The sequence below is a fragment of the Terrapene carolina genome, unplaced genomic scaffold, assembly GCF_002925995.2.
Source record: "Terrapene carolina triunguis isolate 2854851 unplaced genomic scaffold, T_m_triunguis-2.0 Scaffold633, whole genome shotgun sequence".
Taxonomy (NCBI): domain Eukaryota; kingdom Metazoa; phylum Chordata; order Testudines; family Emydidae; genus Terrapene; species Terrapene triunguis.
In genome coordinates, this window is record NW_020664984.1 from 608617 (window position 1) to 633368 (window position 24752).

Consider the following 24752-nt stretch of genomic DNA (forward strand, 5'->3'; position numbering starts at 1 on the left):
GTCTCTGGCCTGAGCTTTCACTGGTTTCACGCCCTGCCAGGGCACAGCCCATCTGCAAACAAATCCCTGTCCCAGCGGGGCCCCCAGCACCACTGACCCCCCCCCCCCCCCCCCCCCCGAGAGCCCCCGGAGCCGGGCAGTCTCCGGCTGCTGAAACCCAAACAGTCTGGCCGACTCTCCCCCGCCGAGCTCCATGCAGAGTCCAAAGAGCTCAGCTTTCATCAGCGGGCAACTCGTTAGGACTGCTCCGCACCAGTCACTCAGCCGGCACAGGGGAACACTGGGTCAGAGCGGGACAGGGAACGGAGTCACTGGGACGCTCTCAGGGGCAGGCATTTCCATAGGCCAGCGGGGGAAGCCAGCCCTGCACAGGAGGAAGAAGGGGCGTGTGGTTACGGCACTGACTGGGGCTCCGGGGACCTCAGTTCAAGTCTCTGCTTTGCCACAGAGGAGTCCCTGCTCCCCCTCGGCAAGTCACTTAGCCTCCCTGTGCCTCAGTTTCCCCAGTGGTGCAATACCAGCACTGCCCTCCCCTGCTGGGAGGCGAACTTCACTGATACGAGCAGGGCCCGCAGACACTACAGCGCTGGGCGCACCACGGAGATCAAGGAGTTAATGGTTTCACAGCTTTTTTGAATTCCAAAACGGCAGGGGGAAGGAAATCAATCAAAGCAGATGACTTCTGAGAGACCCTACAATAACAAGCCACGGTGCTCAGCCCCGTCCCTGCGAGCAACCCTGTAAAAACAAACCAGTGTGGACGAACAACCCTGCAGCAACAACGGACAGCACACAGCCCAGCCCCCACAAACACCCTGAGAAGAACCGACAGGCCAGCCCTCTCACACACCCCGACACTACCAAAGCAACCCGCCGCTTAGGAACCGCTGCGTTCCGGCTGTGATTCACTGAGAAACCACGGCGAGCCAGCAGCGGCTCCCTAGCCCAACACATGCAAGTCGCCCACTGTCTACAGGGCGAGTGCGGCTTGCCTGAGAGCGGGCACACATCCGTGTGTCTGAGCGGGCTCCCGGGAGAAGGGGTGTCTAGGAACGCCCAGCCCCCCGGCAGCATGTCGTCGTTCACACCCAGTGCCAACGGAGCGTAACATGCCACCAAATCTGGCTCACACCGGCTCCCACTGTGTGAATGACTGCGCCGAGGACGGGGCAACCACACCTCCGGCACGCGTTTGCACCAGCGCTGCAGGGAGGGAACGCGCCAAGTGAGAGGCACGTTCCAGGCTGGCAGGGGAAGGAGGGAGGGAGCCGATGGGCAGATGAACCAGGGACCGGACAGTCGACAGCGTTGGTGGCTGAGCGGCGACACGAGGGCGTGACAATCCACGAGAGCATCACTGAGACGATTCCTTGCACGGCCAGGTGGTCCATGCAGACACCCCCACCCCGGACGCCCCTGGACACCTGCTGCACGCATCCAGGGCCACCCCTGCAGCTAGAGTCCTGCAGAGCTCCCGTGTCCCCAGGTGGATACTTACTGGTTCCTTTCCAGTGCCAGGATGAGCTCCCTGCCCTCAGCGGTCACGGCCACATCCCCCGTGGCGGGCGCTGGCACCTGTGGAAGGAGAGCAAGGGAGGAATCGGGTCACAAGGGAAAGCCAGAGAGACACCAAACCGCTGCACAGTTCTGCATCCACTGCCAGCTCCCCCCAGGCCAGGAGATCTGCAGGGTGGGGAATCTGGGAACGGGCCATGCCCATTTCCCCTGGTGCAACAAACCCTCCTGCAGCAGCCAATGAACGGATCAGCCCCGCACCTGGGGAGGCGGGACTAGAACCCTGCTCCACCCGCTGCAAAAATGCAGGCCCCGCCCGCCCGAACTAACAGAGATCTCCCCGAGGCGGAGCGCTGGCACCCGTAGTAGGTCCCGTAGCCTTTCGGGGTGTACCCTGAGAGAGGGATATGATCACATACGCTGCCCTCTAAAGTGGGTTCGTCCCAGAGCAGGGCCAGTCGTTGGGGTCCCTAGACAGTGGCATGGCCTCTCCCGGGAAGGGGCGGAGGCTCGGTTGCTGGGAGCGTTAAGAGCACTGGAGAAGGGATGGGGTCTCAGCCAAGGGGGTCACGACTGTCCCCCCACCCCCCGTTTTTATCTGTTGGCACATGGACTGACGGTGTGGAAAGAGCTGAGACTGAGCCGCTGCTCTGTAGGGCACCATCCTGTGTTCCCGGGGGTTGGGCTGGCTGACTTCACAGGGCTTCTCCCCACGCCTCTGAACCCCCAGGCTGGGCTGGCCCCGCTCTTGTGTTCGGCAGCACACGCTGTCCAACTGCCTGTATGCTCTGCTGGGTCCTCCCCACCCCTGGTCCAGCTTCCGGATGGGCAGCATGCCAGGGCCTCCAGAAAGCAGGGGAAAGGCGGCGATACCCTCCCCGTGCCTCCATCTCGGTGACACTGCTCCTCACCCCAGCCCAGACGCCCAACTCATCCTCACGCAGCTCTGCCTCCGTAACGCTGCCAGGATCTGGGCTCTGGTGCCCCTGAAATCCCTGCTTGGGTCCTCGCCGCTTCCCACCTGGACACCTGAAACCCCCAACCCGACGTCGCTCTCCAGCCCCTGCTCTCTCAGGCCAGGGAAGCCTGTTCTCAGGCCATCACTCGGCTCCCCCAGCCCAAATCCAGCTCAAACCCCTCTTATGGATTCGCTTCACCCACCGGACCTCTGACCTCACACCTGCCCCTCGCTCTGCACCTCCCGTCCCGGCTGCCCTCCCGCTCGCGGCTCCCGACAGGGGCCCGTCACATCGCAGTACGGAGCCCAGGGCAGCCGGCTCCACACGGCAGTTACCGCATGGCCGGCTGGTGCACAGGACGCTCACACCCAGGCTTGCCGCGCGCTGACGGATCGTGTGGACAGGCCGGTGAAGTGGATCCAGCGTTGGTGCAAGGTGTTGCCCAGAAAGTCCCGGCAAGTGAGGCACGGAGCAGGGGCAGCCCGAGCCGCCCCGGAGGGACCAGTTCTCTGGGCAAAGGGAGACTCCCAGCTCCGGAGTCTCTGAGTCTGCCAGCTCTCAAGGAGGTGCCCTGGGACTGGGACGGAAACCTGCCGCCTCCTTTCACAGTGGCCCCCAGACAGCGGTCACATGGGGACAACTTTCCAATGGCGAGCGGCCTGATGGGGGGGGGGGGGTCGATACCACGCTCCAGCCTCAGTCTATAAAGAAAGGCTCAATTCACTGTCCCCGCCCGGGGCATTATTGGTCTTGAGGGACCTTCCGCTGATGCCTAAGCGCTGCATGAACGCAGTCCAGCTCCTCCCTCCAGAAATAAAACCACCCTATTGGGTTTAGCTGGGAGATCTTAACTCTCCGAAGGCAGCCGGACACCCCTCCAGGGCTGGGGTTCAAAGGGGGTTCAGGGGGAGGCTTTGGGGGCCCTGAATTCGACAGCAGCACCGGGGGAACGTGGAATTTTCACACCAGTGGAAAACGAGAGACGAAGAACATCTGAGAGGTGGGTGGCTGACGACTCTCTGCAGAGACACGCATGCGCGCGAGAATGAATTGGAAACATCCCAGGAAAGACACAGAGGGACGAGACGGGATCCCCACCCCAGATCGGAAAAGGGACAGCTCTTCCCCACGGACAAAAATAGTTCCTAGTGTTTGCACGATCCAGGCCCAGCTGTGCTAGGAAGGGACCAACCCTGCCCCAAAGAAGTGAACTGAAGCGGCCAGGGTTATTACCGCACCGGGCAGATGATACTAGGGGCCTGTCCAAGGACGCACAGGGAGTCTGTTGCAGAGCAGGGAATTGACCTCAGTCTCTAAAAGTCACAGTCCAACTCCCTAACCACTAGGCCAGCCTTCCTCCCTGAAAACTGAATTCCAGCCCTGAGCAAACATCCCCTGTCCCCAGGAGTTAAGACGCCCATCCTGGGGTGGGACAAGACATCACAGCTACAACCCAGCCAGCAATGCCTTGGGGCTGGCCCCATTCCAACCCACGCTGGCTAGCGATTGTCAGCCCACAGGGTAAGAACCCAGGGGACCGTGGCAATTTTTACAAGCAAGAGAGGAATCCAAGTGGTCAGCTCACGCCAGGGGAGACTCCCTGCAGCCAGCGTGGGAGCCAGCAGCTCTGCTCCCTGGGCCCTGCTACAGCTGGAGAGCAGGGAGGACAACCTCCCCTCCCCACTCCACAAAGAGCTCTTCCTCTCAACCCAGAGCTCTTGCTTTTATCGCCCATCCCTCCAAGCCCTGCCACTTCCCTCCTCCCCCTTCTCCTCCCCACCAGCTCAGCCTCCCACACCTTGAGTCCTGCGCCTGGGGGGCTTGATTCTGCATTAACTTGCACAGCCACCGACACCAGTGCAAAGCGAGCGTGAAACAGCCCCCGGCGCTTTGCACTGGTGGTAAATGGCTGCACGGCACAATGGAGAACTGGACCCTTGCTGTTCATTTCCTCCCCTTCCTCTGCACCCTGACAGCTCCCTCCAGCTGGTTTGCCAGTTGTCCAGGCAGGGCCCGGCGTCTCAGTCTCCTCAGGCTGGGATCCGAGCCCTGCACTTGGGTGACTACAGGGTTTGTCATGCCAGGGCAGGGGAATAAATAGAAATCTCAGCTTCCGGGCACTGTATAACACACAGCTGTTAAAAATACCGGGTGCAAGGGGAGGAAATCATTGACTCAGCTTCCCCAGGACGCTACAGGCTTCTGGGCTGGGCCCGCAGTCCAGGGCCTTGTCCACACGAGAGGCTCTGGCACAGATCCCATCGGAGCCAGCCCTGCTTCACACCAGGGTGGTCCATCTCCACAGGGGCTTGGCACCAGGGTACAAATCCTTGACGTAACAGCAGCTCTGCCTGGCTAGGAGCAGCCCTTCCCCCCATACACCCATGCTCTGTGGGCTGGGGCCACTGGCTAAAAACTCTCTTTGAAATAAGGTTCCGCTAAGCCTCATGCCCAGCAACCTGGTGACACAGACTTGTGCCCAGTACCCCACCCCGTGGGATCGATACTTCAACATAGGGCCTTGGACTCCAACTGGGGCAGTTCCTGGGATTTCAAGCTGCCCCTACGGCTCGCACCTCTTGCTAGAACCAGCAATTCCTGCCCATACACCGAGGCCCTGGGATCACAGTGCTGCAGGACAGTGTCCAGGCAATGGGGGAGATTCACAGCTCATCCGCAGAGTCTCTGACACAGAACCGGGGCGGGAACGAAGAGCTTGCGTTTGCCCGGCATGAACCTGCGTCGTGCATTTGTCTGGTGATTGGCCAGCGCTCTGCCAGGTGGAGCTGATCACCGAACAGATCAGAAAGAAATATCCCGTGCACACTCCATCTTCGGGTGCTGAAGTGACTCCAAAAACTCCCACCGCCTGTGCCAGGGGCTGATACACGACGTGTCGTGGGCTCCCACATTCTGTCTCAGCTCTAAAGCACTCTTCTCCCTACAGAGAGGAGTGCAGCATTTCTCCAGGCCTCCGCTACGCAGCTAGAGGGGAGCCGGGAACTGGCCGCGAGCATAGGGCGACCACCTTTTCACAAGGCAAAAGCGGGACGCATGCCCCGCCCCTCATTGGCCCCACCCCCTACTCCACCTCTTACCCCTGAGGTCCCCTCCTCCCCCCCAAAACCAGAGTCGGGCCTGAGAGCAGCCCCAGCCCCAGCCCATGTCCCTGCCCCCCATGGCACGCCACCCAGGGCAGGTGGAGGGTCTGGGGCTCCCCACAGCAGCCTGGACTCCCTGGGCAGCTCTGGCTTCCAGGCTGGCTGGAGGTGAGGCCTCGGGGGAAGAGGAGGAGCAGGGGCGGGGCCTCATGGCAATGGGGGGGAGCTAAGGTGGTCACCCTACCTGAACACCAAGTGAATCTAACAGGGGGGACCGTGGGAGTTTGGCCCCACTTCTCCCACAATTCCTCAGGGTTCCAGGAAGCATCCTACAATCTGCACCCAAAACTGCCGAAGGGAGTAAGCCCAGAGGCAGTGCAAGGTACCCTGGGATACCTACCCACGATCAGGGGCGGCTCCAGGCACCAGCGCACTAAGCGCGTAGCTAGGGCGGCAAGCCGTGGGGGGCGGCCTGCCGGTCGCCATGAGGGCGGCAGTCAGGCAGGCTTCGGTGGTGTGCCTGCGGGAGGTCCGCTGGTCGCGCGGCTTTGGCAGCAATTCGGCGGCGGGTACGCCGAAGGCACGGGACCGGCAGACCTCCCGCAGGCGCGCCGCCGAAAGCCGCCTGACTGCCGTGTTTGGGGCGGCAAAATACATAGAGCCGCCCCTGCCCACGATGCAGCACGGTGCTGGGCAGAGCCGTGGCCCCAAATACAACGAGGCTCACACCAAGCCGAGCGCCACCGCGCGAGTGCCCCCAGTGGGCGGGATTACATCAGCCAGAGCTGGGCGGTGTGTACACAAGGCCCGGAAAGCTGGATCCTTTTCTCTGTCTCTCTGTCTCTCTCTGGGCGTGGGGCTCGATCTCTGTTTATGTCTCTCCCTGATGTTACTGACTCTGTTTATGTCTCTCTTGCAATCTGCCCCTCCTTTCTGCTCCTCCCAACGGACAACGGTTTAACATTTCCCTTCAGCAAACAAGGCCCTCGCAAGCCAAACGACACATTGAGTCAGGCTCCGGTTTCCCAGCACAACTGCTGTCATTCCAGAGCCATGTGCTTATCGGCAGAGCAGAGGGAGAGCCCCAGGCGGGCTGCCAGCCCCTCCGAGCCAGAACGTCCTTCCAGGGCCCACTGCGAGGGTTGGTGCTTTGCCATTGTTTAGACACATGGATTAATGGGACCATCGTGATCATCTGGTGCGACCTCCCTCACAAGCCAGGCCTGAGAAAGGCACCAGCGATCCCAGCCCGGAGGGATCCCAGCCAGCTGCTTCATGGGAAGGAGTTTCTGGAGTTTGCAAAGGTAACAAAGCTTTTGGCCCACCTCAGTCTCCATGGCTCATGTCATCTCTGGCCTCTGCTGAGACTGCTCCCGAATGGCAGAGCTCACTGGAGCACCTGTGCACGAGGAAGTCAGCTACAGCCCACCACCTACTGACAGGCAGCCACTTCTAGATTCCTCTACTCTACTGGGACTGGCAGGGTCCCTTGGCCTCTCACCTGCCAGTGAGAGGTCCTCGCAAAGGAGGAGGAGAGAGGCTTTGTTTCCTTTGGGAGAACTGCCTGTGGGTGGAGAATCATAGAATCACAGGACTGGAAGGGACCTCGAGAGATCATCTAGTCCAGTCCCCTGCACTCGTGGCAGGACTAAGTATTATCTAGATTCTAGACCATCCCTGACAGGTGTTTGTCCAACCTGCTCTTAAAAATCTCCAATGATGGACATTCCACCACCTCCCTAGGCAATTTATTCCAGTGCTTAACCTCTCTGACTGTTAGGAAGTTTTTCCTAACGTCCAACCTAAACCTCCCTTGTCCGATCCTCAGAAGTTAATGAGAACAATTTTTCTCCCTCCTCCTTGTAACAACCTTTTATGTACTTGAACATTGTTACCATGTCCCCTTCTCAGTCTTCTCTTCTCCAGACTAAACAACCCCAATTTTTTCAATCTTCCCTCATAGGTCATGTTTTCTAGATCATTAATCATTTGTGTTGCTCTTCTCTGGAATTTCTCCAATTTGTCCACATCTTTCCTGAAATGTGGCATCCAGAACTGGACACAATCCTCCAGTTGAGGCCAAATCAGCACAGAGTAGAGTGGAAGAATTACTTCTCGTGTCTTGCTTACAACACTCCTGCTAATACATCCCAGAATGATGTTCGCTTTTTTTGCAGCAGCGTTACACTGCTGACTCATATTTAACCTGTGGTCCACTATGACCCCCAGATCCCTTTCTGCAGTACTCCTTGCTAGGCAGTCTAGAGAACATTTGCAATGAAGCCCCGGGTGCCAAGCAGGGCGATGTGGGCTTCAGAGATCCACATAGCTTCCATCCCCATAGAACGGCCGCTGCTCAGAGCTGGCTGCCGGGCCGGACTGCAGTGACACTTAGTATGGGGAGGCTCTCGTGGAGAGCAAGACAGACAAGCAAACACATCTCTCTGTCGACACCGCGTATCCCTCCAAGAATGGCTCCATTGGCACAGGGCCGTTCTCACCCCTGCTTTGCTCATAACGGGTCCCACCTTACACTCAAGATGCAGGCAGCACCACAGCCAGGAGGGACTTTGCCTGGACAAGAAAGAATCAGCCGTCAGAGCGAAATCCACTCCCGATGAAGGGCTTCGCCTTCCCATCTCTTTGATCGCCACGCATGCTGGCTGAAACTCAGGAGGCAAGACGAGCGAGAGGAACTGCCATGTCTTCACCCCAATTCAAAGGCCCACCCACGTCCAGTGACAACCTTCCCCTCTTTAATCAGCCAGCACTTCTCGATCACAGACAGCCCCAGCTCCCGGGATAAAGCAGACCCCCAGCCTTGCCCTTGGGAAGCCCAAGTCCCAGCACATTGCTCTGGGAAGCCCACGGGTGCTGCTCTGGAGCCTGAGACTTCAGACTCTGACTCGGGAACCCGCAAAGCCCTGGGTTCAAATCCAGGCCAGTAGTGACTAGAAACTGTCACCAGCTGAGGGCTCTTTGGTGGCCTGGGAAGTGAAAAAGCCATGCCCACAAGTGGGGCTAATTATGGGCAGCCCCTACAGGGAGGTAACGGAGCGACCTGGCCGTGGTCTCTATGCCAGGGCAAGGAAGCTGGTGCTGCCACAGCGGAGGGCTCCAGGCTGCCAGACCAGCAATGCTAAATGCATAGGCCATACACCCAAGAGGCAGCGGTGGGATCTGCAGGCTCCACCTCCGTAGCGAGGCTGCAGTTTGTTCCTTATTGTGCAACTTTCGGTGTCATCTGCAGGGCTCCAGGCCGGCTGGGTAGGGGCAGGGCTCTCCTCATGGAAGGCACAAATCTGCTCTGAGTGGCCCAATCCAGAGAGAAAACACTAAGGAAAGAAGATGTGGCAGTTCAGGCACTTCGGGGACTGGGCCCCTGGTACATCATGTTTGCTAGGGCCCCACCCCCTCCCATTTCACCTCAGTTACAGACATTTGCGGGGGGGGAGGGCTGAGCTCGGGGCTCTGGTACAATTGTCCCCTCTTTCCTCTCCCCTCTCATCAGCCCTGGCCTAAGTGGTTTAGGAGCCTGACGCGCTGTGTGTGGCTCGAAAGCTGGTCTCTCTCACCACCAGAAGTTGGTCCAATAAGAGAGATTCCCTCTCCCGCCTCGTCTCACTGAAAGTCAGAGGCACTCAGGCTGCCAAGGGGGAATTTGCAAAGGCACAAGCGGCGACTGGCTGCCAGACACCACCTGAACGCCAGGGGCAGTTGGGCGCCCGGCTGCCATTTGTACCTCTGAAAAACCTCTCCCGCAAGTGCCTGTATTCCTTGTGAAAATGAGGCATCCAAGGTATTTAGGCGCTAAACGGCCATAGAACTCAGGAGCCATTGAAGATCTGGGCCGCCATGCTAAGCAGTTGTGAAAATGTCATCCCTGGCTTCTCCCCGCCTCAGCTCCCATCCGCACAGTGGGGATCCCAGCACTGCCCCTCCTCGCAGGGCAGCCGGCAGGAGAAATACATGGAAGACGGAGGGGCTTGGCCTCTATACACACCTATGCCAGACTCACTGCCACATGGTGGCAGCATGGGGGAGAGGTCATGAGGGGCCTTGAAACTGCCAGGTAGGATGTCGCACCAGTCCCGCTCCCACCACCAGAAAATCTTCCCAGCTCCAAAAAAGGAGACCAGAGCAGACAGGGAAAAAAAAATCCACGTTTTCCCTGGGAGTCCCTTAGTCATTCCCAAAACACGGCCACTCAGCTCCCCGCGCCAGCCGGGCGCAGCGCTGCGGTGATTTCACAGGGGGAGGAGGGGAGGGAAGCAGAGGGTCCCTCTCCCTTGGCAATGCTGGGAATGGGCTGGATTTTTAGAACATGATCTTATACAGACAGCGCTGCCTTGGCCAAATATGGTCTGTGCGTTTTTCCGTTCAATTCCCTTTTACCCCCCAGGTGGGTCCCAGTTCTCCCCCGCTTCTTCCTATCTCCCTCCCCCTCAAATCCCCCTTTGCTTTCCCCTTCCCCAGTGCCCTCAGTGGAGTTTGGCTCCTTCAAATTCCCCAGCAATTACACTGTGTGTTTGCATAAGCAAATTGTTGGCAGGATGCTCTTGTCAAACTGAATTCTTAAAGGGCCATGCTCACAAAGCTCCCCCCACCCACACACACACACCAGCCTCAAAGCCCTTGGCAGAGAAGGTGGTGAAGGCCTGGAACTAGTATGCTGGTGATGCCAAACTCCCCGTGTGAGCATGGGGAAGGGAATTCCTCTCTCTGGGCCTCAGTTTCCTCTTCTGTGCCTTGGGGCTGATGAGCTTGGAGGTATTGGGATGAGAAGGGCCGAGGGTCACTCGCAAAGGAAGATTACAGTCTCCTCTGGCGGCGCACAGGGAACTGCTCTCTGCCTGCTCAGTCCATCTAGTCACGTGGGGCTGGAGACTGCTCCTGAGAAACCGACGGAAGAGCTCCCGTTGCCCACAGTGGAGCAGGACTGGGCCCTTATCCGCTGCATGCCGCAGCCAGCCAGCCCCGACTGTCCAATAGCCTTCACAGGGCTTCCCCAAATCCTTGCTGAATAGAGATACTGGGAAAGACCAGGGGGAGGTCAGCAAAGCGCCCTCCAACACCGAGGTGGCCCCTTTAAAGCCAGCTGCCCCTGCACTTCTGGTGCGGAGTAAGGAGAGGACCCAGGCAGGCCCCCCTGCCAGCCAGATGGACTTGCAGGTCCCTGGGGGAGACGACAGATTCAAGCCAAGCAGATGTCGACTCCCCCCAGGATTTTTAGTTCACCCGGGAGATGGGTTATCACAAGATGCCCATGGAAATGACAGGACGGGACTGAGTAATGGAGGCGGCAGCGGGGTCCGCAGGGCCGGCTGGCGAGGGCTCCTGGGCGGCCAGCATTGCCTAGCGGAGAGGAGGGAGTGGCGGGTTCTGCCGGCAGCCCCAGAGCCCCACAACCCAGCGCACCGGCTTATCCACAGGAAATAGAGATGGCACCTGCCTTTAAGCAACCAGACGAGGGCACTGCCCGGCACCTGGGCGGGCTGAGTCAGACACAGGAAGCTGCCGCCCGCAACGGCCCGGGACTGCAGCTCAGAGTCCTCGCCCGATTCTCAGTTCCTGCCCCTGGCATAGACCGGGGGCAGGGGGAGCAAAGGTGGCTTTAAGCCCCACACGCCCCTGCCCAGGCCCCAGTGATTTACGCTCCACTCCCCCTGGAGGCAGAGAAATAGCCCAAGTGCCCTGCACACCAGCCAGCCACCCCCACTCTTGGCACACCCCTGACACTGGGGGCCTGGCTGGTGCAGAGCCAGGGGGACAGCTGTGTCTGGGGTGTCACTTCCACCCCCTTCACAGTGCCAGAGTATAACAGGCCACAGACCCTCCCCCAGCAGCCCCTGCAGCAGACAGAACCAGTCTCCCCTGCTAGGTCTCTAGTCCTGGGGCTTCTCCAACAGGGGTCAAAGCTCGGAGACTGAGGGAGCTCTAAGGCTCCCATCCATAATGGGCATAACTGCGCCACCCTGGGAATTCCTCGCTGAACTGGGCGCGTGCCCTGGACCATGAGGATTGACAGCCTGTATCTCAGCTAGTGGCAAAGCCATTCGCCTCCAGCATACCTTGCAGCAGTGAGCCCCGCCCGCCAGCTGTCCTCTGCCGCAAGACACTTCCCAGCCATGCAGCCCGAGGGGCTTAAGGAGACGCTGGCGTTTCCATCACTGCCGAGGCTAGAAGCAAACGGGGGAAACGTCTCTCCCCATGGCGCCTGCAAGGAGTCCTGTCTGGGGACACTCGCTGCGCAAGACTCCAGCTCCAGGCTCCAACAGCCCGTCCAAAATCCACCAGCGGTGGCGAAGTTCACAGCAGCTGGGGAAGGAGCCGCGGTGGCGGAGACCCATCCCCGGCGAGTGGAATTCAAGAGTATTTTTCTTTTTCAATCTGCTGATCAGAAAAACCGCAGAGCTGTTGCTGGAGGAGCCAAGGCCAAAGCCTTTTGTTTTCCTTTGAGGGAAAATGATCTTTGGTTCTCCGCAGCCCGCGGCCTCACCCAGGCCGCCTGCACCATCACTGCACGGCTCACGACGCCAAACCTAAGAGCAACTGGCGACCCTGCCCAGAGGCACCAGCTCAGGCAGCACCCGTGAGATCAGCGGCTGCTGGGTGCCTTAACCTAGACACCGAGGCTGCCGTGGGAGCTATGGAGAAATCAACCCCCTTCTGCCCGCATGGAGGGCACGTGGAAGTGATAACGCATGGCAAGACGGGTGGGTCCAGTTCCTGGGACCCCTCTGCAGCCTGGAACTGAGAGATATCAAGGCAAGCTCAGCAGAGACAATCTTGCTGGTTGCAAGCTGGAATTCTCAGCTGGAACGTCACACAGATGAGAGAGATTGTTGTATGGCTGGCGCGCGCACACACACACACACACACACACAACAGTCCAGCGATTGGGGCACTAGTCCGGGAGACTCACACTCAATTCCCTGCTCGACCGCAGGCCCACAGTCCCACAGAGTCATTCAGGCAGATCCTCCAAGTCTTGGAGGTATTTCATTGATTTCAGTGCGAGTTAGGAGCCTAAATATCTCGGATGATCTGGGTGTTAGCCTCCCCGTACCATGGGGACAATGGTACTGTCCCACCTACCAGGGGCTTGGGGAGGGTAAATACATTAAGGTTTGCGGGGTGCTCAGATACACGCCCTTCCCCCAGTGCCGCAGTAAGTACCTATATCTAAGGCAGAAGCAGGACAAAACTCCGGGGCCTGATTGTGCATTGCCCTGTGCCTAGTACAGGCCCTGACCCCCTTCCCAGTCACAATGGCGGCATGTCCCACCCGCTGGGCACTGGCCTTCCAAGCAGTGCCGGGAACAGCGGAGACCGGATTCGGCAACCTGTGCCGAGGGAACCTGCCCATGGAGGATCTGGAAGAGGCTGCCGGTAAAATCCACCAGCCTCAGATGTGCTGACATGCAATGGACGTCCTCCCTTACACAACGTTTCTGGAGCTCGCCTCGTTGCGTTGACAGGGGTCTTGGCTGGTGCAGCACTTGGGCCCGAGGGGCCGGGAGAGAGCAGGGCTGCTGGGGCAGAGGAGGGCAGACCCTGCTGTTGCGTTTGCGGGAAAACAGCCCAGCACCTTTTAAAATGACTCAGAACCAACGATGAATCCTTTAAGGCAGGACTGTTTCTTACTATGGGGCTGTCTGGCACCTCACACAACGGGGCCTGATTCTGATCAGGGCCTCTGGTTGCTGCTGGAGTACACAGAACAGGTAAGAGGGTGTCAGTCAAAGGGGATCTAACAGTCTAAAGTGATGTGATTTATACCCTCCCTCCAATCCCAGGATAAATTTCACCACCTTAGATTTCTGCTCTGGGTGTTTGGCCCCCAAAGTTCAAACGAACTAGGACTTGGCTCTAAAATCCAGTTCAGGCCACGGGTCTTCGTAACCTTTAGCCCTTCTAGAGGGCTTTCCTAGTCAAAACACTTTAGAAGCACTAACTAATCCTCCCCACCCTCACTTCAGGAAGGGATTCTCTCTCCATATTGTATAGATGGGGAAACTGAGGCAGAGTAGCTAGCGCCACGGGGAGGATCCCAGCCAGTTCTAGCTTCCTCGGCCCAACGACTGTGCGATGGTTCAGAACGAGGCCGGGTCTGGTTTCCTCGGAGACATTTACACACACCGACCAAGCACCCAGCTCTGCCTACGCGGTTGGTACTAGGGCGTAGGCCAGGATAGTCACACAGGCTGCTCTCGCTTTACACGGTCAGCAAGAGGAGGTCCAGACTGGTTCCTGCAAAACCACGTAGCCTGGGATACCATTGTCATCAGGTGTAGTGGCCCAGAGGCCCCAACTGAGATCGGGACCCCATTGCGTGGGGCGCTGTGCGGACACACAGCAAGAGAATCCCTGCCCTCACAGAGCTTACCATCTGCACAGTCAAAGGGTGGGAGGGAAACTGAGGCACAGAGAGAGGAAAGGACTTGCCCAAGGCCCACAGGACAGCAGTAGCTAAGCAGGGAACTGAACCAAGGTCTCCTGAGTCCCAGTCCAGTGCCTCATCCACGGGGCCATGCTGCCTCTTAGCTCCCCCCTCAGCCCGTTCGGCCACTCACAGGCAGCCCCCTCTCCCCCCACCCCGAGACACAGGGCTCTCCTAGGGCCCAGGCAACCACTGCAGAGTCCAGCTGCCCTACGCTCCTCCTGCCAGGGCTGTCGCTGCCCCAGCCTGCCGTGCTCTCCCCCGAGTCACGGTGAGAGCACAGAGCACTCGTGGTCTAGGGGGAGGGTGGTGGCTGACACAGAGGTATCTGATCAGAGCCACCGGGATGGCCAGTCAGAGCAACCTCCGACCTCTCTCCTCGTGTCACCCCCACGGCAGAAGGGCGGCAGCTGGCAAGAGCAGCCAGTAGGTTAGCCGGCTCGGTGATGCACGCAGAGCGAGGGGGAGAGAAAGGAAACAGGATACAAGAGACGTCCGCCCTGCTGCCTGCGAGGAGCACCCCCCTCCCCCCCCCCCAGCGAGACCACAGTGAACACGAGGCCACCCACGCACCTGCTCCAAGGCGGGGTTAGTTCTTCTCCCTGCCTCTACTCGCCCCAACCCCCAGGATCCTGCACAAGCTGCTACGTGGGGAACAGAGCAAAGCCTCCTGGCCTTGGGCAGATCCCGTCACTGTGCCCCTGGGATGGAGCTTCAGGCCAGAGGGGAAGCGCTGTGATCATTTGGCCTGACCTCCCTGTACAGCACAGGCCACAGCCCTCCCCTGAATTAATTCCCCAAGGCCCCTCGCTCTGGCTGGACGAGAGTGGATCTTCCTGCCTAGATCTGCCGATCCCCAGCGAAGGGGGGTCACCACAACCCTCGGCAAGCTGGTCCAAGGGGGCGTTGGCTCCTCTCGTCTGACCTCCTGGGCGTGCCAGGCCGTTAAACATCACCCAAACACCCCTGCATTGAGCCAGTGACGCTAGTTAGCCCAAAGCATTTCAGTCCTGCGAGCCACCGGGAGAGACCAGGGGAGACTGAGGTGCCACCAGTGCCACGGCTGGGAATTGATGAAGTGAGCTGTGCCCAGATGATCCACCCCAAGGTCCATGGGGAGAAATCCCTTCCCAGCCCCACATCTGGCCACCAGCGTCACCCTGAGCACGTGAGCAAGACACAGCAGCCGGCATCTAATAAGTGGATTCTCTGTCCCACCTCAGAGCAGTCTCCAGCCGGGCTAATCTCAGATGCTTCAGAAGCCCCTGAGGCTGGGGTGGGGTGGCAGGGGGAGACAATACATTGGATCATTTGTGCATCGGGGGGGAAAACGATTCCGTCCTGACCCGCTTCAGGCGACCGGCTGGAGATGGAGATTTGATTATAGGCACAGTGTTAATGCAGAATTGCAATTGTCAAGATGAGCAGGTTGAAGGCAGGCGGGCGACCTGTTCTCCCGGAAGGAAGGGGATGAACAAGGGGATTCATAGATTGACAGACTCCCAGGTCAGAATGGACCACCCTGACCAACCAGCCTGACACCCCTCTCCCTCCGCACACACAGGCTGTGGAGTTGCCCACAGAAGCTGGATTAAAGCTGTCTAAATCAAGGTTTAAATTTGGCTGTCTTCAACTTCCAGCCCTTGGATTTCGTTATGCCTCCTGATCAAGTTTGCCCAGGAGACGAAGGGGATTGTTCCATGATACGTCTCCAGACCTCTAGGGAGAGCGGATCCGAGTCACCACTGAGGCAGGAAGGCAAAACACAGAACCAGGCTATCCGGGCTAGAAAGAACCTAACTTGGAACTTGTAAAGTACCCAATCGCCTAGTGCCAGCTCTGCCACTAATTTGCCCCATGACCTTGGCCAAGTCACTTCCCCCCGCTCCATGCCTCAGTTTCCTTATCTCTAAAACAGGGATACTGTTTTCCCAGCTCACGGCGGGGTTGCGAAGCCGCGTTCACTCATGTCCCCACAGCACTCAGAGACCCTCGCGGGGCGGGTGTTAGGGAAAAGCAGAATGTTATTTGCACAGGACTTGGGGCCCTGAATCCTTGCCTGGGCCCACCTACCCCCATGCCTGGAAGGTGCCAACCTCTGATGCTTTGGAGGAAGGTACCTAGCCAGATGTGCACGGCCATACGCACGGGTGGGGAGGAGAAGATGCCTTTGTGCCCCTGGAGGCTGGCAGCACGAGATTTGATTCCTCACCTCTCTGAGCCACAAATCTCATTAGCAGCCTGGATGTTACCCAGCCCCTGCTCAGCTCCAGCCTCCCCTCTGGGCAATGGGCACCCTGCACTAGCCCCGCACCCCCCGTCTCACACGCTGCGGTCAGAGATTGATCTCACAGCATGAATAGTAACTAGCCCAGCCACGCCAGCAGCAGCGCTGGGCTTCTGGCTTCACTGCATGCGACCCAGGCTGCGCCGTGCCCTGGCGGGCTGGGGGCACGCCAGCTCCAAAGAGGTACTTCATAAAACAGGCGGGTTCTGACCATTCACGTGGCCTCGTTGAGTCTAAGCAGGCTGTTTGATGTGGGGGCGAGGGGGAAATAAGACAGGATATGCAGAGCCCTGTCCTTGGTGTAAGCAGGGGGTTGCCTCGAAACAACTGTCATTCAGCGCCAAGATCCCACGGTGAGGGGCACAGTACTGATGTCCACTTTAGAGCTAGTGCCTGGAAATTCTGATCCCCTGAGATCGCCGAGAATGCAGATCTGCCCTCCCCCAACCCCAGTCTGGTTCCCACAATCCACCCCCCTGCCTACACACACTCTTCCTGCTCTCAGGCAGCACTCCCTCCCCGCCAGGACAGCCGCCTTCTTGTCTTGCTCTGCCTGGAGTCACTTGAGGCAGAACAGATGCCAGGAAATGAACAGGGGTCTCGCCCCTCCCTCCTTGTAATCCCGCTGGTAAGTGATGTTTTAACATTGCCTCCAATGGCCCGTGCAAAGCCAGGGCCCCAGCGCGCGCACACACACAGTCTCTCCCAGTGATCTTCCCCCAGTCCCAGCATCTTCTGAGTGGATTCCAGGCAGAGGGATGTAAGCAGCAATATAAATAAACTTCCTGGCTATCCCGCATTCCCCGCCTTGACTGCCCTCTGGCCTATATATAGACCTGGGCCCTCTCCCCCTCGCTGCTGTAATTCACTGGGAATGGAGCAATCCCTTCCTATGAACGGACCATGGGAGGCATAGCAACCCCGCGGGCTAAGGTGGGAGGACGCCTGGTGCTGATCCCTCTTGCTACGGGCAGGGAGAGGAGCCGGCCGAGGGACGCAGCTGCTGGATGAAGACGTCTCACCATGGAATTCAATCATTCATTGGCCACTAACAACCTCAATGTTCCACCCGGGGGCTATTACCCCAAGGCCTCAGAGCGCTTTACAAGACATCAATGAGGCCTCACAGCCTCGCCAGGGAGGTGAGGAGTTGGTAACGTTGCCCCCATTTTACTGAAGGGGGAAACTGAGGCACGTGGAGGGGACATGAGACAATTGACCCCTGTACCTGGGAGCTGGGGCAGGAGATGAACCAAGATGGTGAGCACAAGAGCATACAGGCGAGTCATCTTACGCTGGGGTTACGTTCCGCTGTCAGCGCGTAAAGCGAAAATTGCGTATAGTCAAAATTACATTGAGTGTAATGGCGGGCGGAATCGCCCGCACTGCAAGTACAGTATTTAAATTGTTATTTTTCTCTTTTTTGTTTTTGCCGACCGCACAAAGCTGAATTTGCACATGTTAAATGAGCGTAAGTTGAGACTCGCCTGTACCAAGCGGCTGAGAGGCCAGCTGTTCGAGACGAGTACCAGCACCCGAGCTCTGGGATCCGTGCCAGGCCCGGGCAGAACCAGGGAAGGTCACAGAGCAACATCACACAAAACACGTTTGAGAAAAAAAAAAAAAAAAAGGGAAAACACTGGTGACTGCAAAGGCGGCCTTGCAAATGAAGGCTGCACCCACCATGCAAAGCAGCACAGGCCAGCCAGGTGGGGCTGCCCCAGGCACTGCTCGGCACTGTCCATCTCTCCAAGGTCTCCTGAACCATCGTGGTCTTTAAGGGTCTCCCCCAGTGTCCTGGCCGAACTTCAATCAAAAGTTACATTCCATCCTCCTGAGTCCGCCTGGGGTTGCATTCAAAGATGTCCTCTCCCACTTCCCACCTACAGACCACCACGTAGCCACTACAGAACAGATCCTACGTGCATTTCACTGCTCCCCGCACAAAGGGTCTCTAGTGCTTTGGGATCCTTCGGGATGAAAGGCCCTATATTAAGGAGGCTATTTACACAGTGGCGGCCTCACCCAGCCCCTCCAGGCTACGTGCACATCCGTCTGAAACTCAAGGCCTCGTCTGAAACTCAAGGCCTCCTCCTCACAACTGCTCCTTGTATTGCAGGAGCAGCGGACAGCTTAGCCACAAAGATTCTAGTAACATGACAGAAACAATCTTGCTGAGACAACGGAGGCTTTCCGGGGGTTTTCTCACCAGAGAGCCAACTGCATGAGAGCCAGATCTTCATTGCCACTTGCCTGCTGGAACAGGAAAGAAGTCTTTTCCCCCTGCCATTGCAGAATCCCCGGACAGCCAGGAGTCTGCTACTCTGCCCCTTACCCAGCCTCTCGTGTTTGAGGTGCCCTTCTCCTCAGAGTAGCCCTTTTCCACAAGGAGCAGCAGCAGCGTGAACCATACAGAAATCGAGTCAGTTTCCTGGCCGAACAGCAGCTGCGCAAACTGACCTAATAAGCTGGTGGAGTTCTGTTCCAGATCCAAACTCACAGCTGGTACCTATTGCCAGCAGGAAATTCACACCCTAAATAACAACTGGCCTTGGCCAAAACTCTGAGCAGCAGCAGAGGCACTGGGGCTGCCGGCCTGTAGGGGCAGGGGGACAGCCTTACACTGCACTGTGGGGAGAAGGTTATTTCAGCAACCTACAGGGCCAAAAGAGCTCTTCAAAAAAATATCTCACAGCTCAGATTGTGCAGATATTGACTTCTTAGCCCCATACATGGACACTGGGTAAGGAGAGCTTCCCACTCGCAATACAAGAGCATGTTGCTCAAGCCCTGGCTTAACCCTTTATGTCCCAGACCACTCAGGGTATGGCTGGAGGGGGAACCAAGAAACATGCATGCTTTCAATCTCACCCACCTTTTCGGCCACGCTGACAGCTCGCCTGCTGCGTCCTCTCAGAAGCCAGTGAGGGGTGACCAGTTCTCCGTGCAGTGGCAGCCCTGCAAGCGAGAATGTCAAGGTGAACAGGTGCAGAGAACACGGGCAGGGGTTCTCCCCGCCTCGCAAGAGAACAAAATCGAGAGATCGGAACATTTCTCGTTGACGTGCTGACGGTTGGACTCCCCTCCGACTGCACTGGCAGAATGCGGCTGAGGAATCCAGGCTGGCCAAGCCCTTTGAGAACTTTCCCATCTATTTCAGGCACTTATGTGACAACACAGGCCATAACGACTGAGTGGCTCGCAATATTTAATGGGTCCTGGTGGTTTCTCCATCCCCGGCAATTTTAAAATCAAGACTGGGTGTTTTTCTAAAAGATCTGCTCTGCTTCAAACCGGAATTACTTTGGCAAGGTCTCTCGCAGGTATTATTCGGGAGGTCACATTAAATTATCACAGTGGTCCCTTCTGGCCTGGGGACTTATGAATGTGTGCATTTATTCTCCCCGTGAAATAGGGAAGTGCCGTTCTATAGATTACAGGAACTGAGGCACATAGAGACTAAAGTGACTTGCCTGAGGTCACATGGGAAATGTATGGTGAAAAAGGGGGATTGAACGCAGGTCCTGCAATTCCCAAGAGACCATTCTAGCCACTGGCCCATCCTTCCTCTCGGGCAGAGCCCCCCCGCCCCGAAAAGCGCTACAGGAATGTAAGAATCAGTACACTATAATAATCTGGTGGAGCGCTGGTCCAGATCCAAACTCACAACTTGTGCCTATTGCCAGCACAACGTCTGCACCCTGAATACAAACGCATTGCTGGCGAAAGATGCCAGACTGCCCGACTGGAGACCACAAAGCTCTAGTTAAATCACCCAGCAGGCACGGCACTGACCCCACTGCATCACTTTGCTGTAGCCCTATTCTGGGGCCACATCCAGAGTGGAGCTCATTCACCATGACCCAGTTCAATCCTTGGCCTCTATACACCAGCAAGGAATTTGACCCACGGAGTGAGTCTCTCCACTTCATTTCACACAGGTCACCAAACAGCCGCAAGTAACAACTTTCACTGATCTCCAACCTGTATTTGAGCCTGCAGTCTAGCGGTGAAAGGACCTGCCACCCATCATCACTTCCTCTGACCCTTCCCAACTCCCCAAGACAAGGCAATGCGTGTAGCTCCCCTACCCGATTCGAGACACGCGAGTCCCCCGAGTTTTCATAACAATTCCACTGCGTTTGACTGCAGAATAACCAACAGTGACTGATGACTCAATTTTATAAACAAACAAATCTGTTATTGCTGAAGAAAGACGGGAAACTTGCAAAACAGCACAAGATCTTCCAAAACCTCAAGCGACAGGGACGCTGTACAAACCAACGCATTTTCAGTCAAAGTTTGGATTTAGTCACAGCCCAAAGGGGAGGGTTTAGGATCAGAACAGCAGGGCCTCCTTAATTCAGGGTCCCACCGGCTTGTTTCAGTTCCTCGGTGCGAATAGCTGAAAGCAGACTGGGCTGAGGGAGATGTGAAGGGTGGAGTTTCTGAAAACCAGGGTTTGGTCTAAAACCAGCTAAAGATTTGGTCAGAAACCACATGCACATTAAAACCAAGGCTACAATAACAAGAGTATCAAAAGCGTAGCTGTGTCAATGTCACACAGATTCACAGCTTGTTAGGTTTCAGAGTAGCAGCCGTGTTCGTCTGTATCCGCAAAAAGAACAGGAGTACTTGTGGCACCTTAGAGACTAACAAATTTATTAGAGCATAAGCTTTCGTGGGCTACAGCCCACTTCTTCGGATGCATATAGAGTGAAACATATACAATCAACTCAGGATTGAATAAGGAACAATCAACTCAGGATTGAATAAGGACTGGGAATGGCTGAGCCACTACAAACATTGAATCTATCTCCCCTTGTAAGTATTCTCACACTTCTTATCAAACTGTCTGTACTGAGCTATCTTGATTATCACTTCAAAAGTTTTTTTTCTCTTACTTAATTGGCCTCTCAGAGTTGGTAAGACAACTCCCACCTGTTCATGCTCTCTGTATGTGTGTATATATATCTCCTCAATATATGTTTCACTCTATATGCATCCGAAGAAGTGGGCTGTAGCCCACGAAAGCTTATGCTCTAATAAATTTTTTAGTCTCTAAGGTGCCACAAGTACTCCTGTTCTTTTTACAGCTTGTTAGGCCATCTTGTCTGCCCTCCCCCATCGCACAGGCCACAGAACTTCCCCGAGTTAATTCCTGTTTTAACTAGAGCAGATCTTTTACAGAAAACATCGGATCTTGATTGCCAGCGATGGTGACCCTTGGTCAATTGTTCTGATGGTTAGTTATCCCCACTGTTAAAAATTTGCACCTTATTTCCAGTCTGAATTGGTCTAGCTTCAGCTTCCAGCCAATGGATCTTGTTCGATCTTTGTCTCTTAGGCCATGCCTATACTACAGGCATTACAACGGCACAGCGATGGTGCCCTACCTATACCATGGTAGTGCCATAGTACAGATGCTTTCTACAGCAACAGAAGGGGGTTTTCCTGTCGCTGTAGGTAATACACACACACACCCCTGCCCCCGAGCAATGGTAGCTGGGTTGATGGATGCATTATTCCATCAATCTAGCCAGGTTGCCACTGGGTTTAGATCAGAATGGCTACGGCACTCGGGGGTATGAATTTTTCACCCCCGCAAATGCCGTACCTATGTCGACCGAACTTTTAAGCGTAAGCCAGGCCTTAGACCGAAGAGCCCTGAAGTCTTGTTCTGTAACATGAATATGACACTGGGTGGGTCTGAGATTGATTTTATTTTCTCAAACGGTAGCTTAATAGACTGCATGAAGAGCAAATTTATGAGCAGCTTTCGTGGGAGGATCTCAACGTTTTTACAAAACACTAATTAAGCCTCAATGCCCTGGAGGTAAATGACTATTTCCCAGGCAGGGAAACTGAGGCACAGAGCAGTGAAGTGATTTACCCTCAAAGCTGCCAGAGCTTGGATTAGAACTATAGGCCAGCATCCCAACCCCTAGGAATCATTTCCCTTTGTGGTTTTCTAAGGCCTCATTACAGGATACCCAGAAAGGGAAGGAAGGGGAAAAGCAGAACTAACTGTTGCTATACTGCTCCTACTCTTGCTCAGAGAATCCGGATTCCTGACACGGCTGGGGGCAATCTGTGGCTTCAGATTTTTGATGGAGGCAGAAATAATCTTTACACTGAAAAGGCCAAACAACCATGTAAAGAAAGGACAAGTTCAATACCCAAGTTTGAAACCTCCAGCTGTTTAGGGAAGCTTCCAGGAACCTACAGACAGGCTGTGAGGCCCAGATCCTCAAGGATAATTGATTGATTTCAAATGGATTACCTTTGAGGATCAGGGCCTTTCCATCCATTCAACTGAGCAGGGGTCCTAACCTTGCTGGATACGCTGCAAAGCCCACCTTTCTCCAGGGGTGTTTGGAGATAGGATGGGACACGGGGAGTTGTTTATAATGATTATTTGGGGGAGGCCTGTGGTCATATCATAATGGCTGTTCATTATTATGCTAAGATCCTAGCTGTGCTGAAAACTGTCCTTGCAGTGAATGGGAGGGGCTTAGACCCTGACATGGTACCCTGTTAAAATCTAAATCAAATAAATTACAATGGGACTTTTTTTCCAATCCATCTCCCTGTTTTTCAGGGAATTACATACAACCCCCCCCCCCCCCCCGCAAACATGCTCTCCAGAAGCACCCCTTTCCTGCAGTTGATATAGCTGTCATTATGTATTTGCATTGGGGTAGCGCCTAGAATCTCCAGTCACAGAACAGGGCCCACTGCAAGGTGCTGTACAAACACTTAAAGGCAGTCCCTGTCCCGCTCGAAGTAAGCTTTCCGGTCCCCGTTCACAGCTCCCGCCTGCCCCCAAACTTGATCAATTATTTCTGCCAACCCAGGATCCTCCCCCGCCCCCCATTCACCCAGCTCTGAGGGGCCTTTTAACACACGGCTGCTCAACACCATGCAGTGTGTTTTCAGAAAGAAAAAGAAAAATCCAAAGGATACAGAATTGTTTTCGTAACATTTCAAGCAGAAAATTTTCATTTCATTTTTCTGGAGGGAACCCACCCCGCACACGCCAGAAACGGAGACCAAACCGAACATTTCGGTTTAGTCAATAGCAGAAAACATCAAAGATTTAAAAAAAAAAAACTTTCCCAGAAAATGTTCCTGTCCTTTCAAAAAGCTGGTTTTCATCTTAAAGAGGGTGCACAAGGAAACCTAGCTCCGGCCCCTGGGAGTGGTGGCTGGGGTAGCTGCGGATTGAGTGCAGGCTGGGAGCCTCTCCACCCCACTCGGGTGGGGACCCTGTAGAGGCACAAGGGGCCACTGGTTGCGATGTCCGACAGGGGCACCCTATGGATGTGCCCCCGGAGCCGATGTCTGCAGGGCGAGGGCTTGCTAGCCCAGCCCAGGGCAGAGAGAAGTTGGCTGCGAGCAGCAAGCCACCTCCTGATCCCCCAGCACGACCATATAGAGGCATGGAGCGGAGCCTGCCTGGCCGGGGGCCGCAAAGCAGGAGCCTCTCCACTAGGGCAGGAGGACGATACCCCCAGCTCCGCTCACATCGCCAGCCACAGCCCCCTCGGCCCGCGCTCCTGTCCGGCTGTCTGCCGGCTCCATTCAAAGTCCCAGCGCGCTGCCAGGCGCACCCATGTGCACCCACCTCCCCGCCAACCAGACCCGGGAGGGCTCCCACCCCCACCCCCATCCCCCCTCCTCCCAGCCACACCCAGGGGGCTGCACCCCATGTGCACCCACCCCCCTCCCCCCAGCCAGACCCCATGTGCACCCACCTCCCTCCCCGCCAGCCAGACCCAGGGAGCTGCACCCCATGTGCACCCGCCCCCTTCTCCCCAGCCAGACCCGGGAGCCTGCACCCCATGTGCACCCACCCCCCATCCACACCCGGGGGGCTACACCCCATGTGCACCCACCCCGCCAGCCAGACCCGGGAGCCTGCACCCCATGTGCACCCACCTCCTCCCCCCAGCCAGACCCAGGGGGCCCCTCTGGGAACATCCCCCCGGCGTGGCCCGGGCCCCTCGGGGATCTGCCCTTGCGACCGCCCCGCTCTCCCTTACCTGGTGCCTCGGAGGCGGCCGCGGGGCCGGGGAGCAGCAGCAGCAGGAGGAGGAGGAGGAGGAAGAAACGCTCCCCAAGGGGTCCCGTGAGCGCACGCCGGCAGCAGGGCTTGCGGGGGGCGCCCGTCTCCATCCCCGCGGCGCGCTGCCCTCTGCCTGGCAGCCTCGCTGCCTCTGCCCGGCCTCTTATACAGCCCGGCCTCCCCCCGCCCCACCTCGTCGCCGCCAGCTGGGGCCCCGCTGCATCCTGGGGCTTGTAGGCAGCGGGCCGTGGCCTTGTTCGGCTCTAGGGCTTGGCGTGGGGCTTGTCTAATGAGAAACAGACACTCTGCTAAGCGCCCCCCTTGGCTGCAGCTCCCAGGGTCCCCCCCAGCTCCCCGCACGGCAAGAGACTCGGGCCTG

At 57.0% G+C, this 24752-nt stretch overlaps 1 protein-coding gene across 1 annotated transcript in view; it reads right to left on the reverse strand.

Annotated features, from left to right (window-relative positions):
* The window catches only part of LOC112108278 (disintegrin and metalloproteinase domain-containing protein 33-like), a 74585-nt gene extending 50084 nt beyond the window's left edge, over positions 1 to 24501 (reverse strand). The window contains exons 1-3 of the mRNA XM_026659541.2: positions 24351 to 24501; positions 19181 to 19263; positions 1499 to 1575 (exon numbers count right to left, since the gene is read on the reverse strand). Coding sequence (XP_026515326.1) covers positions 1499 to 1575; positions 19181 to 19263; positions 24351 to 24483 — 293 coding nt within the window. The 5' untranslated portion in view covers positions 24484 to 24501. The remainder of the gene's footprint in view (positions 1 to 1498; positions 1576 to 19180; positions 19264 to 24350) is intronic.
* Between the last annotated feature and the right edge of the window lie 251 nt (positions 24502 to 24752).